At 60.1% G+C, this 15,119-nt stretch overlaps 1 protein-coding gene across 1 annotated transcript; it reads left to right on the top strand.

The window, feature by feature from the left end:
- Positions 1 to 1,052: 1,052 nt before the first annotated feature.
- Positions 1,053 to 10,946, top strand: LOC142020730 (C-signal-like). The gene is made up of 6 exons (XM_075008851.1): positions 1,053 to 1,209; positions 3,187 to 3,238; positions 5,481 to 5,668; positions 6,964 to 7,125; positions 8,418 to 8,540; positions 10,733 to 10,946. The coding sequence occupies exons 1-6, from the start codon at positions 1,063 to 1,065 to the stop codon at positions 10,844 to 10,846; spliced, it is 786 nt and encodes a 261-aa protein (XP_074864952.1). The 5' UTR covers positions 1,053 to 1,062; the 3' UTR covers positions 10,847 to 10,946.
- Positions 10,947 to 15,119: the final 4,173 nt, after the last annotated feature.

The raw sequence follows: 15,119 nt of genomic DNA, 5'->3' as shown, positions 1-15,119 counted from the left end.
GAGGGGGGTTTCCCTGCGCCTCTGGGGACAGGACAACAAGGTCACGTCCCTGTTGTGTTCATTTCCTCTGGAGCACCTGGCAGCGGCCACTTCGCTGGGCTAACTGGGCCACTGGCCTGAGCCAGCCTGGCCATTCTTCTGCGCACCCGGCAGTCCATGTGCTCCTTGTGGGAGACCTGCACCGGGACTGAACACTGAGCAGGAAAGGTCACACCACGGGTTGGGCGCAAGAGAGACTCGCACTTGCTCGCCAGCACGAGCCCTTTAACCTGAGCCAAGGCAGCAGCTTCTCAGCTGCTGGGGAACCCTTGGGGCGGGTTCTGAGCCGGGCCAGATTTAAACCGGTGCTGCTTCTCCAGGGCTCTGGGAACTGCTCCTAATTTACGCGATCCTACATCAGAGCAGAATCAGACCCACCTCTTTGAGCATCATGCCTGCAACACTTTTCAATCCCCATTATCAGTGGGCCCAAACCAGAGCCAGGACCCCTAATCTGGCGCCTTCAGAACAGATCCGGCTGGCGTGTCTTAGCCCCGTCTCTCGTTAATACAGCCGAGGGCAGGTTTTTGCATTTGTCTTTGGCATTCTCTGCTCGGTGTTTGGATTACACACTTTGCTCCATTTCCTCAGGTATCCTAGATCTGGGCCTGCCTGCTTTGTCGCTCACACAAGAGCTGCAGCTCCCAGGGACCCAGGCCGACGGAGCCGAACTGAGCACACAGCTCAGAGGAAGTTAAGGATGAAAGAAAAGGCTTTGGGGCATCCTAAAATGGAGAGAAAGGAGAGAAAAGCCCTGTTCTGACGACTTCCAGCTGCTCAGAGAACAGGCTCACGTTTCACTCTCCTGTTCACCAACACAGCTCTCAGGAGTTCCAGATACTCCTCCATGAGTTGTTTGTCGCACACATGGCTTAAGCCGTTAAAACAAACAGAGGCCGCCAACGAAAGGAACAAAGGGATGGAGGCGGGGCTTCCCCAAGTGAAAACAGCACAGCCAGGACTGACACGCAGCTCATATCCACCTGAGCTTGCAGCCGAGACCAGCGCAGCTCCGGCGAGACCATGGCAGGGTTGCACGTCCGTAGCATCCTGGTGACCGGCTCCAATCGGGGGATTGGCCTAGAGCTGATCAAGCGTTTTATTGGGACACCGAACCCGCCAGAAGTGATCTTCGCCACCTGCCGGGACCCAGAGGGCTCCCAAGCCCAGGTGAGAAGCTGAGTTGAACTGTGCCTTAGAAAGCGTTCCCCAAAGGCCTGGCCGAGCAGCAGGTTGAGAAGGCAGATCCCAGGAGGAGGCAGGGAGTGTGTAATTGGGCTTCCCACTGGCGCTGAAACCTCCTGCCCTCGTAAAACTGGGAACCTTGCAAGCTGCAATAGGGGGTCTGAGCCAGACTGCCCTCGATTTTACCCCACCCTGATGCTGCCGGGCCTAATACTCCACTGCCCTGAGCCTTGTGCCCAGTGCGTGCAAGGTGCTGCCAGTCTGATGCCACCCCCAAGGCCATCTGCTCACCTCTGTCCCCTGCCACTCAGAACAGGTCCAGCTGCTGCTGCTCCTCCGCTGCCCTTGACGCTTGTGCGCCTCTCGTGCCGGGCGTTAACCATGTACCACTCTCATGCAAGCGCTTGTCCCCGATACCGTGTAACACATCGGCCCACTGCTGGAAGGTGGCAGACGGGGTACCCTGCATCGGTGGGCAGGGAGCCTGGCATGGTGCCCAGACACCCCATTTACTACCAGTCTCTAAGCCTGGGTGCAGAGGGCCCTAGGCAGCCCTGGCCGAGGTTCAGGCTTGGCAGGAGGGTGGGAGGGGGGTGCTTTTGAAAGACTCTCAAGTCTGAACCCCCAAAGTGCATGAACCTGAACTCTGGGGCCCTCCCACCTCTAGTTCCAGCCCACTCAGCAAGGCTGAGACAACTGCTTATCCCGAGTCGCAAGAGCCCTGCTCAGCTGGCACAGGCCAGCCACAGGTGTGGTAACTGCAGCGTAGAGATACCCTTACAGGGCTCCAGATTGCTACTGCTCTCCGGCAACCATCTCCAAGGAGGTGCCTGGTGAGCCCTGTCTCGCCGACACTACCACTAGCGTTTCCTGGAGGGCCTCCAGAGCAGGCCAAGAATGAGTATTTTGCTTTGCTGGCAGTTCCACAACAAACAAACATCTTCTGTTGGGTCCCACCAAAACCAGTTGTTACAGGAATTTGACTCCCAAAAAAACCCACTTCAGGTCCAATGAAATGTTTTGTTCAATCTACAACCAAGGGTTCTGATTCGGAGCAGTTTGAAATGGCTGGAGGAGCTTTTAGACAACAAGGAGGGACATTTGCAAAAAAGAGGAGGCTGCGAATGGAAAGACGGAAACGTTTTCGATTCCCACCCCCCCGGATTTCTCTCTAGAAACCAACACAAGACCTGTGGCGGGGGTGGGAGCTGCTTTCCCCCCACCCCCGCAATAAGCTTGGGGCAAATTTTTTCATTGCGAGCTACTGCTATCCCCATCCAGCCCCAGCATAAGAGAACTTGATAAAATAAGGATTCCACGCTGCTGTTTGATAAAAGATGCCCCTTTACTTTGCAGTGGTCTGTTGGTAGGAGATCTGGGAAGTTCCTTAGCTGTTTCTCAGGGGCTCCCCAGAGCAGTTACTAAAATATGAACTGCTCCCCAGCATCTGGAGAGGGGGCCCCAGCCAGCAGCTGGGACAAGAGAAAAATCTGTCAGCAAAGGAGCGAGTGATGGCTGGGCCAGAGTGGGGCCGGGCAGGGAGAGTACAGATGCAAGGGCTGAAGAGATGGTGAAGGAAGGAGGACCAAGAGCTGGCTCAGAAGACAGGATAGATGGGGTCAAGGGAAGGTGTGCAGCAGGGGAGATAGGGAATAGCAGCAGGGGGTAGAGACCCTTAGCAGGACACTGGCACTTCATATGTACCCACTCCGCTGTTGTGGGTGCATGGGGACCCAAGCTGTCCCCATAGACTTTGCCCTGGAGCACCCAGCCGTGACGGACCTCCTGCCCTCTGCTCAGCTCACATCCACCTTGGAGAAAGGACTGGGGTGCCCAGAGCAAGTGGGTGCCCAGGGTTGCAAGGCTGCCGGCTCCCTGTCTGAGAGGGCTGAGGGTGCCCTGGGACCCGGGTTCTCACCCTGGGGCTTTCACGCTTGTTTTGTTGGTTTGTTTTGCTTCTAGGAACTGAGGACTTTAGCTGCTCAGCATCCCAACCTCATGATTCTGCAGCTGGGTATGTCTGAATCCCGTCACCCCTCCAGCCAGCACTCTGCAGGCCCAGCACCCAGCTCGCCTTCAGCTGTCTGAGCCGCAGCCTCTGCGACTTTCTCCACATTCATTCTTTAGTGGTGTCCTGGTACCTGGCTCGGTCGTACTCACTGGTGCAGCCAAGCACACCACAACTTAGCACGCTGCCGCTGCGGGAGGCGGCCTGCCTCCCTGCCGCCGTAGAGGCTGACAGCTGTATTCGGCTGCGAGCTGGGGTGCAGGAACAGCGGTAGCCCTGGGCCCTTTTAAATGGCTGTTGGTGTGCCGCACCCGCAGAAGGCTGAGGAGTTCCAGTGCTGTGGTCTGGCCAGCACCGAGAGCTGCCTGTCCCGAGCCAGACCCTGCTGCCTAAGGCCCTGCCGGCATACAGAGCTGTGCCACCCTACACCCCATTGGCCATAGCATTAACCGTCCCATCAGCCTTTTCATCTTCCTGGGATGACTTTCTACACTTCACTTGCCACAGGAAATCCCTGGCAGGTGTGGTGCTCCCTGGCCTGGCCTCAGGAACGCAGTGCACGTTCTACCAGTGAGGTGGCGAGCACCAGGCCGCAGAGACTGGGGGAGTCATCGGTGTCAGGAGTGAGCCAGGCCTCTGCTCAGCTCAATGCACTACCTGAATTCCGGGTCAGCTCTTACTAGGGCCGGGCTTTGCACTGGGCTCGCAGAGCTCCCCGGCATGAACGCTAACTCTGCAGCGGTGCTTAGTGTCCCTCGGGGTTCGATTTCCCAGCGCAGTTCACCCCCCAGCAGCAGCACTGTGCATTAACGAGGTAGCACAGGCGGAAAGAGGGCAGCTGGGCTCTGATGCTTGTCTCTCGTTAAGAGCATCAGAATGGCCAGACTAGGTCAGACCCAGGGTCCATCCAGCCCAGGGTCCTGTCTGCTGACTATGGCCAATGCCAGGTGCCCCCGAGGGTGCCAAGAGAACAGGGACTCAGCGAGCGAGCCCTTCCCTGCCAGCCATTCCCAGCTTCCGACAAACAGAGGCGAGGGCAGGACCTCATCCCTTGCCCAGCCTGACTAAAGCAAGACTTGCTTCCTGGGCCGGGTGGATCCCCAGCTCGGAAGGCAGAAAGGAACAATCCCGGAGCACGCAGAGCCAGCAGCGCATGACGGTCAGGGACAGCTGGCGGCGTGTGGAGCTGCCAACAAGGCTGCTGGGATTTGGTCTCTCTCGTGGCCATTCTCAGCCCTCTACCTTTTCCCTGTCCCGGCTTCCACTGCCAGCGACAGAGCTGTGGGCTGTTCGGATCTTGCAGGCTAGGAAGGACGGGGCATTTCCTTTGCTTCCCATGGCCCTGCTGCTTTATTTGCTGCCTTCCCCGCTGCTGTGGTCTCATGCATGGGCTTCACGTGCGTTAAGGGACTGATCCAACCACTGCTGGGACAGTAATTCTGGACCGGGGCCACTCCAAGAGGTTGGGGAGTGATCAAGGGCTGCACTTTTCTATGGTGGGGACGTCGGGGCTGGGACGGACGTTGGGTGCAGACGGGACCTCAGGGTAGGGCACTGGTGCAGCAGGCAGGTGTGGGGTCCGAGAGGGAGCTTGGGGGAAGAAGGGGGTTGTGACCCAGGTAGGGGATTGGAATGCAGGGTCCGGGAGAGGATTCTGGCCTGGGGGAGGGGTGTAGGAGCAGGTGCAGGGCCTGGGAGGGAGTTGGGGTGCAGAGCCAGAGGCAGGCTCTGCCTGGGAGGCGCTGACCTAAGCAGCTCTTGACCAGCAGCATTCCCTGCCTGCCAGCAGCCCCAGCCCAGCCCGGCTCAAAGGAGCTGGCTCTCTGCACCACCCGGGGAGGCCTTTGTGTGCGGTCTGAGCCTGCCCCCAGCCAACAGGAGCTTTTGCTGGGGGTGGGGACAGTGCACAATGCCCTCCCTCCCCCCTCCAGAGAGCAGGCAGCCACAGGGAGCAGCCAGCGGCTTTGAACGGTGCTGCTCCCTGGCCCTGGGTAGGCCGTGGGCTGGATTAAAAGGCTCGGTGGGCCGGATGTGGCCCACAGTCCAGCCTCTTGCCGGCTCCTGGTTGATGGGAATTGGATCCAGCCTTGGCTGCAGAATATGAGCTGTTTAAAAGCTAAGCGTGCCGCTCCCCTGGGGAGTGAGGTCAGGGGCTAAGTGTCCCCATCCGCACTCCAGAGCTGCCCTACCGGCGTGCCAGGAACGGAACCCTGCTGTGCTCACACCCAGTCCCACCTTCTCTCTCCAGAAGTGACGGACCCCAGCAGCATCAAGAGAGCCGCCAGGGAAGCCGAGGCCCGCCTGAGCGGGAGTGGTCTCTGTTTGCTGCTCAATAACGCTGGCGTCATGCCACCCAGCACGCTGGAGTCTGCCACTGGGGAAGATATGTTAAGCGTCTATAACACCAACGTGGTCGGGCCGCTCTTAGTGACCCAGGTAAGACGCCGCCTTTGGCTGCAAATATGGCAGCGGGATTTTCCAGGTAAAGCAAGATCATTAGCAGTGGAGGTCTGGAATTTCATCCCACCCTGCTTGAAAAGGAAATGACCCATTGGTTATCACAATGGATTTCTCTGCTCTGGTAAAGCCCGGGAGTTTCAATCAGCATCAGCACCCCTAGGTGCTGTACAAATGCACAGAGGGAGGGGAGCTATTCAGACAGCCAGACCCTGAAGAAGACACTGAAGCAGCTGAGCTTTCCTAGATCCACCCCCCACATGGTTAGGTAATACAGAGCCGCCCATAGACCAGTTACTGTCTTAAGCACCTGCTCAGTTATGCTTCTTCCACAATAGTTAAATACTCCTTCCTTTTCAGCTGGCTCCTTGGGGTACTGTGTTCACCCTGCCCTCAGCTCCACAAGGGACGATTTGCAAATACAGCTGGACTTCTTGGTTCACTGGCAACTCAAAAAATTAAACAAACCACCACCATGCTGGCTTACACCCAAAACAATAAATGTCCACCAAGCACTAAAAGTCAAATGCCAACATTAATCATGCTGATCGCTCCAGTTTTCATCTTTGATGGCTGTTTAAACTCTTTGATGGCTTATATCTTTGATGGCTGTTTATTGTGCCTGTTTAAATTCTGAACATTTGAAAAATAGGTTTGGATTTCTGAAGAAGCAAAAAGGAAGGAAATTGGAACCCAAATGTCATTTGGAAATGAAGAAGGAAAATGTGTCAGTGTTTTTCAGAAACATTGCACAGTATTCCCCCCTCCTGCCCTGCCCCCGCCCCTGCCCAAAAAGGAACAGTTCTGTGAAATCCATGTGAACTACTTTGGTGCCACCAAATCTGCGGTTTTTGCCGAGTCCAAGTTTTGGTCAAAACTTTTTGCTCAGCTCTTCTTGCCAGTGCCAGCCTTTGCTGGAGCTGCTGAGAGATGGCAGCATTCTTGTTACTTATCCAGCACGGTCAATGGGCCCTGCATTTTAAAGCCAGAAACCACACAGCTTAGACATACAGCATGTGAAGGTGCAACAGGTTTGGGGCAGAGGGTGGCAGGTGTCACAGGGCATAGAAGGATGGTGGAGAAGCTGAGTCGTCACTGGAAGGTGGTGTTGCTCAGGAACAGCTAATTAGGAGGATGGTCCTGGCAAAAAGGGGGAGAGGGAAGCGGAGTCAGTTGTAGGCAGCACAGCAGCTGGGTTTCAGGTGCAGGCAGATTTAAGTCGGAGAAGCCAGCAGGTTTGCTAGCAAGGACAAAGTGACCTAGTGTCTCCTCAGGCCTTCCTGCCCTTGCTGAAGAAGGCCTCCCAGGAAAGCCGCCAGACAGGGCTGAGCTGCAGCAAGGCGGCCATCATCAACATGTCCACCATTCTGTCCTCCATCGAGAGAACCCCTGAACTGTTCTCCTTCGTGCCAGTGATCTCCTACCGCTGCAGCAAGGTACAGTGTCCGGGAGAGCCGGTCCCGGGACGGTCACTCAGTCTGGCGTTTCTCAGCTCACAGCCAGTGAGCGACGGCAAAGGCCAGTCAGAAATAGTTACACCCTGGGTCCCCAAACAGGATGTACACAACAGCCCATAGGAGAGCGGTGGGTCTTTGGCCATGTCTCATGACCAGTCTATAACACAGACTAATGCCCCTGCAGACCACAGCCAAGGAAGAGGCAATAAGGGGCAGGAACCTCCTGGAGCTTGTCCCTGCTTCAGGCCTGGCTGGGGGGTGCAGGAAGAGCCCCGGGGTGAGCAGAACTGAGCTCCGGTTTGCAGGGGCAGAGGGAATTGCTGTACAGAGCGGGGATGATGCTGGAATCACCCCACTTTTTTCAGACTGCCTCAACACTAACTGCGAGTGCGCATGGCCGTCCATTTCCAGGCCTGCCCAGAGCTGGGGAAAGGAGCAGCGGCCCCTGGGGGACCAGCAATTCAAAGGGTCCTGGAGCGCCCAGCCACCACTGCTGCTACTGTGGCAGCCAGAGCTCTGAGCCCTTTGAATGGCAATTGCGATGGGGGTGCCGTACTCCAGGGGGCACTCAGGGCTGGCTGCCCCATGCCCCGCCCCTTTCTGCCCAAAGCTCCACCTCTTTTGGGGCACCGAGCTGGGCCTCCCCCGCACCCCTTGTCCATGGGCCTGCGGAGGCTGGGGGTGCCCCCGTCAGTTTCACTCTGGGACAGGATACGACCTGTTGTGACACTGACCCCTTTTTCCTCGTGGGGGTGGGGGTGGGCAGAACAGGGAGGGTCCTGGGCCAGTTGTAATCTAGCCCAGTGGCTGGAGCCCAGAGGGAAGCGGATGTGAGGCTACAACTGAGTGGGGCATTTCACGCTGTCCCGCTGGGAAACGTGCTGCCCTCGTAGGCTCCACCGTACTTGGCTCCAGCCCTGCCAAGGGTCTGGCTGGTACAACCCCCCAGAGTGTGGAAATGCCCCTTGCCAAAGGGCTGGGCAGAGGGGTCCATACACTGAGCTCCCATGGAAACAGCCTCTTGCCACCTGGCCTCTCCCCAGGCTCCCACGCACCTCCCAGGGAAGCGCCCATCTCTCTTCATCCCTAGGGCTGTGCATAGGGTTTCCTCGTCCCGGGATTGCCTTCCCCTGCCCACGACACCCCCGGGCAGCATCCCTCAGGTCTGGGGGTGAGCGTTCACCAGTCCCAGAAGCAGCGTCAGACCCCTGAGAAGCTGCAGGGCTGGGGGACGGTACTCCAGTTCTGTTCACTGTGTGCTTTGCCTCCAGGCAGCACTGAACATGCTCACCAAGTGCCAGTCGGTGGGATACAAGCAGGATGGGATCCTGTGTGCTGCCCTGCACCCGGGCTGGGTGAAAACCGAGCTGGGAAACTTCAAACCGGGAGTGCAGGTAAGGAGGGCCCCCAGCAGGAGCCAACGGCCGGGGAAAGGAGGGGAGTCCCCTGCCTTTCTGCTTGCTCCAAGCTCCCCCTGCTGCTGCTACTGGCCTCACTTGGAGTCCTGTCTCCAGTTCTGGGCCCCACCTTGCAGGCAAGGTGTGGAGAAACTGGAGAGGGTCCGGAGAAGAGCCGCTAAAAGTCTAGAAAATACAACCAGTGAGAAAGGAATGAGAGAACTGGGTTTGTTTAGGCTGGAGAAGAGACGGCTGAGAGGGGACGTGATCGCAGCTGTCAAGTACCTACAAGGGAGAGGGAGAAAAATCGTTCTTCTTGGCCTCTGAGGACAGGAGAAGGAGCAATGGGTTTAAACGGTAGCCAAGGAGTCTTCCTGATGGTCAGGGTGGTCAAACACTGGTGTAAATTGCCAACACTGGAGATGTTTAGGAGCAGGTTGGATAAATATCTGAGGGGGCCCGTCTGGGCTGCACCTGGCCCTGCTGTGAGGGCAGGGTCCTGGACTCAATGACCTCTCGAGGCCCCTCCCGGTGATCGTGTTTTGGGATTATGATTCCATCCTGTGACATGTATCTTGGCTAGAGGCAGATACTTAATTTACCTATAATTACATCAGTTGCTCAGGGGCAAAACAAGACACTCCCAGAGGATTCCCCCAACCTTCAGGGCCGCAGCCTCAGGCATGAAACGACGCATTCCCAGCAAAAGCAGGTGCTGCGCAGCCGGCGTGGGGCAAGAGCCTTTTAGCAGCAGGCACTGCCCAGAACCACTTACCCCAGGCACAGGGAAACCAGGGCCAGTGCAGCCATACGAGGACCAGCATATCCCCATGTCTGGGGCTTCTCTAGCTGGACCCCAGAGGCCTGCTCAGGACAGGATTAGACAGCAGCTGCTGAAAGCCCCTGTGGCCAACACATGCCAGTGTACTCACCTTTGTGAGCCCTGGGGAGGCTGAACAGGTCTGAGGCCAATGAGTTTGCTTAGCTGCAGCTTCAGTGTCCTCCTCCCTCACTGGTGGCATCAGAGTTTTCCAGCTGTACCAGCCTCCTACCACCTCTGCATCCAGCCAGAACTCCACCCCCATCTAGCCACTGGGACTTGGAAAGCAGTGCCTGGGGCTGGGGGCTGGCCCTTTAAGGGGAGCTGGGGTCAGCGCACCTGTGGCATCTGAGTTTACCCCAGCTGAGATGGATCAGGAGCTAGGGAGCCGGTGATTAGGCAAGGCAGCCGCTGGGTCCTAAAGGAGCTGCCAGGAAGGGGAGACCAGTGGGCCGCTGCTGGTTCAGGGTGACCTGCCACTGACAGCAGGGTGTGACTCTCCAGCAAGGGGTGGCTGGGATGAACACCTCCAGGGAAGAGAAGGCTGCAGGCCAAGGAGAGGACATGATGCTCTGCATTAGTTGTTTGTGGAAAAGACAATTCTTCAGGCCAGGAATTCCCAGGCCCCTTCAGGCCAGGGTGCTTCCGAGCTGGTCCTACTGGGGACACAACCACCCTCCCAGCCTAGCTGGCCAGGCAAGATGGGCCCTGGGTTTCTTTCGAGTGGACCATGTGTCACAGAGATGGGGGGTCCCCAGGCCCGGCCCCCACCCGCAGGCAGAGGTGACTCTCACTCAGCAGGAGAACAGGAGGTTATTAGGTGACAGGGACCCAGCGCAGAACAGACTTGTCAGCACAGGGACCAGAAGCCGTCAGCGCCATCCAGCTTGGGGAGAGGGGCCCAGAGGGGTCCCCGAGCCGGGCCCTGGTCCCCTTCCTCCCTCCCCAGCCAGACCAGACCAGACCAGCCCAGACTGCCCCACTCACCAGCCCAGCTCTAATTCCACCCAGTCAGGGCCCTCCTCCCGCCTCTGTCCTGTTTCCCGGGGAACAAAGGGGTCACCTGGTTGTCTGGGTTACAAAGAGCCGGTAGCCCCCATTGCCGACATGGGAGACGTCATCTCACCGAAATGCCCCTCACCACCACGCACTGATGCTGGGCCTAGGGAAACTGAGGCACCCCCCTTGGGTTGCTACAGGACAGTTGGAAACGTACAACCCAACCAGGGGGATAAAATCCTCCGATGCCTCACTTTGTCACACCGTGGGGTCACCTGGGGCTGGAGGAGGTCGGGGGCCTGGGGTACTTAGCGCCTGCGGAGGACAGGGCTGCTGTATTCTGTCTCACCCTCTGGCGGGAATGTTGCAGGCAGACCTGACGGTGGAGGAGAGCGTGCGTGGGCTCATGAAGGTGCTTTGTAAGCTCTCGGAGGAGCACCACGGCACCCTGGTGACCTGGGAAGGCAACACCCTGCCGTGGTGAGAGCCCCCTCGGCGTGCTGGGGGAAGGGGCTGAACAGCAGCCTCCGCGGAGCACTCCAGCACCCGGCTGGGCGTACGGATGAATAAAGCTCACGCCCTGGCTCAGAGCCCACGTTGCCTCTCTCCTCAGCAGTCCCACGGGGCAGGGGACAGCCGGGGGCACACGCCAAGGAAGGGAGCTACGTTAGAGGGCCCGTCCTCTGCTTCGCTCTCCGGGGGCGCGGAGGGCCCCTCCTGCAGGGTGACCAGACAGCCCGTGTGGAACGGCAGGACATGGGCCGGGTGAGATACATGACCACGGAACACAGCATCGGGCCTGGCCCTGTGGAATCGGGACCTCAGGTCGTCCTGCCCAGCAGCTGCACAACTGCTGCCGTCCTGTGGGCTGGGGAGGAGCCGGTCCCTGTTGCTCTCGGCGTGCTGGCTTTCTCACCCGCCTTCCCGCCGGGCCCCCACACTTCGCAGCTCACAGGGAACACCGGTCACTGCCTGCTGCCGTCCTGGTTCCTGGCCGCTCTGGGCCTGCCGCTCTCCCCATGCAGCAGGGAGGGACCTGGTGGGAAGGTGGGAGCTCCCCAGGAGCCTGAGGGTTTTGGGGCCCCAGGGAGGGGCACATGTGGGGTGCTGGGCTAACACATTACTGACTGGAGACAGACACAGCAGACCCAGCTGTTTGCCCCCCTCGAGCACTCACACCCCCCTGCTCTTGGGGGTGCTCCTAGGTGCTCCCCATCCCCAGCCTTGTTCCTCCGCAGACTCTCCCCCCTTCCCTGGCTCTGCTGGGACCTTCTCCCTCTCTTGTGTGGAGCAAGGCCTGCGGGCACCACCCCAGACCCAGCAGTCCGGCCCCTTTCCCTCGTCTCCTCGGGCAGCCCAGGCTCCTCACCCAGGGGTGCCCGGCCAGGGATCCCCAGCCACAGCTTAGCTCTGCTCCCTCGACTCCACCCAGCACTGGCCATCCCCTAGCCCTTTCCCACGGCCCCTCCCAGGCCTGATGGAGCCCCTGTCTCCCACCAGGCCCTCTGTCACTGCTGCCTCTTCTCAGCCGGGCTTCTCCCCGGTGCCCCACCTCCTCTGGGGCTGGCCCACCTCCTGCTGCACCCAGGTGGTCTCCACCATGGAGGGGGACGGGCAGGCAGGGCAACCCTCGGGGGAGGGTCTGGCCTCCAGCGGCAACGGGCACGGCAGCCTTTGCCAGGAGGAGGGCCCAGCAGCCACCTCTCCTAACCTCTCGGGGGACTGGGGTTGAGCCACCAGCCACCAGGTGGCTCATTTGGGTTGACCCAGTGGCAGCCACACGGCACATCCACACCCTGACGAGTTGGCATCTGTCCTCGTTAGCCCCTGACCGGCTCCGTCCCTGGCGTTGCCACCAGACTTTGTCACTGGGCCATTAACTGGCGCCTCGCTGGAGGTCACAGCACCACACAACAGAAGCAGGAAGGGGCACTGGGTGGACATCAAGCCCCAGAGTGGCCCCAGATCTTCTGGTGCCCCACGCAGCCGTGCGTTGTGCCTGTGGGTAAGGCTAGCTCTGGCCAGGGCCCAATCCTGGCTGGGAAGGAGGTTCTCCGCTGCGGCAGGGAGGGCGAGCCCAAGGCAGCAGGTTGAGCGGCGGGACCTGGTACGCGGACTGGCTTTTCCCCGCTGAGTGCTGGGCCCCCTCGGCACCGTTAGTCGATCGGACGGGCTCTTCCCTCCACCCTCGGGTCAAGTCCCACCCGCCACTGAGCCTCGTGCACAAAAGAGGGGACAATGCGGCTCAGGCCCACAGGCCACCAGGTCAGCCCATGCTCGCAGCCCGGCCGGGAAGAGGTGGCAGGCAGGCGGCCTGCTGGCTAGGGATGTGGTTGAGCTAAGGGCTGCTGATGCTGCAGCTCTCCCCGGGAGGCCACTCAGGGCCTTCCTCTTCCCTGTTCAAAGCCCACAGGCCCCTGCATGCCCAGCTGCCGGGGCCAGGCCGTGTATATGCCCCTGGAGATGTTTGAGCCCAGGGATCTCGGCACCGGGGGAGCCCAGCGCTGAGCCTGGGGGCCTAGTCCCTGTATGCTCCTGAGCCCTTGGCAGGGACAGCCACAGCAGGGATTCCTAGGTGGGAACCCGCCGCTGGGCACGGCTCCGTGGTGGGGCTGGTTTTCTGGCTCTTGAGCCCTGGTGACCCTGGTGTCCTGTTCTGCTCCCCGGAGCCCTGGCGGTGGCCCCCCCTCCAGCGCCGACAGCGGCTTGCTTCTCTCTCCTTGGGAGCGGCGTTCACACGCCTGCGATGGTGCAGTCTCCCAGGGCACCTGTCCCTCTTGCCGACTGACCCACGTGGCTCTCACCGGTGTGACCAGGAGCACTTCTCCCAGGGTGCCAGTATTCCAGCAGATTGGGCTGGACCCTACGCAGGGACACCCAAGGTCAGGGTCCTGCAGTCCAGCCCATCCGGGGGGGCTGATCCGACCCAGAGGTGTGAGTGCTGCCAGGGCAAAGCCATTGCGGAAGACAGCAGGGGCCGGCTGTAGGGCCCACCCCCCGCACCACACAAGCCAGCTCACCCTTGAGCATGCTGGGGAGGGCTCTCCCCACTTGGTGAGACCCTCCAGACTGCCCTGCCTGGCTTGGGGACCGCTGGCTTCTTGAGCAGTTAACTGGATGGTGGGCCCAGATCCCAGGCCAGGCTGCCACATCCTCTCAAAGGGCCAGTGGGGAAGGAGATGGGGGTCCCACTAGCCCACTTACATTCAGCTGGCCTTTGCTGGTGTGACCCAGGGCACTGGAGAAGGGGGTCACACGCCTCCCACCCCTCTGTGGTGACCCTGACCAAGCTGCGGGGATGCTGCAGGCCCTTTCCCTCTGCCTGGGGAAGCCAGGTGGGGCCTGTCTGGGGCTGCCCAGTGTCCCCTGTAAGCTGAGCCCTTGGCCGGCCCCCCCAGGAGAGTTTCAGGTGCCTCCCAGCTGGTTAGCAGAGCGGGCAGCCTGCATGTCTCCTGGTGGTGCCCAGCCACACTGGCTTCGGTGCACATAAATTTTTTCCTCTCATGGATGGAAACAATCAGAGGGAACACCAGTGCTGCCTGCCGCTAAGGTACGGCCTTTGCTCTCCCTCCTCAGCCGTGCTCCCACTTGGTCCTGCCAGCAGCCAACACATCTCTCAAAGATTCAGCCCTGCACGGCGCAGCTGGAGCCTGGCAACTCCCCATGACTCACTAGATCAGTTCTGGTTCCCGGGGACGCTCCAGCCTGCGCTGGAGAGCAGTGCTGATTCCAGGCCGACCCCTGCCATGCGTGGCGAGCACGGGCGTGCATTTACCAGGCCAAAACCCAACTGTCCAGCTGCTTTGACGATACTGGTGAGCATGCAGGTCTGGGAGCAGGGCTGCGACTTGTCACCGGGTGCGGGGGAGCCGGGCAGCTCTGTGGTCCCACTGCTCTGGGTAGCACTCTGTGGGAAACCCCTCACCGTCTTCCCTTACCTTTCCCCGAGGCTTCTTCCTGGGCCCCTCACATCTGCTGCAGCAGGTCGGAGGTGGCCGGGCTGGGAGATGAAGCTGGTGGCTGCAGGCAGCATCCGGAGCAGCCCCCATAAGGGGAGAAAAGGGGCTTTGACCCCCGGCTACAGGGCTGCGCTGCTGCAGGGAGGCATGAGGCCCAGTGGCACAAGTGGTGAAGGACGCAGCATTGCAGACACAGCCTGAGACGCCCACTGGCCTTTCCCACCTTGCCATTAGCCTCAGGGTGGTAAAGAGAGGAAGGACGAGCACCAACTCCTAGCAGCACAGGGCCTCCCAGCTCACCCCGCCCTGCCCCGCCCCACCCCGCGGTGAGCCCGGCTGCTCCCCAGCCCAGAGGGAGGTGAGCCCAGGCGGTAGCTCCACTTGGCAGCCGGGTTCCCAGGGGCACGCCAGCCCGGCTCAGCGGGGGCGCCCAGCCAGCTGTCTGGGCAGCAGCTTGCCAGAGGGTGTGATGGAGTGGGGGGAGTGCATGGGTGAGACTCAGGCTGGATGTGTGTGAGACAAGCAGAGCAGCTCCCAGCGGCTAAGGACGACCCTGGGGCTATAACCCAGGCTGGCAGGTAACACCTCTGCCCTGAACAAAAAGGAGGGAGGAGCCGAGCTGGGTTTGAATCGGAGGGGGCAGTTAGAAGCTGCGGGGGGAGAGGGAGCTGGAAGGCAGCCAGCTACACCCCAGAGGGGCCCCCCTCGGGCTCCTCTCCCCAGGACGGGTTGGAAGGACTGTCTCTGACTGCTGCACCGACTCTTCTGTGAGAAACTGGGCCTCTGTCGCCTAATAAA

The sequence above is a fragment of the Carettochelys insculpta genome, chromosome 14 (assembly GCF_033958435.1).
Source record: "Carettochelys insculpta isolate YL-2023 chromosome 14, ASM3395843v1, whole genome shotgun sequence".
NCBI classification, from domain to species: domain Eukaryota; kingdom Metazoa; phylum Chordata; order Testudines; family Carettochelyidae; genus Carettochelys; species Carettochelys insculpta.
This window is presented reverse-complemented; position numbering and strand designations above follow the sequence as displayed.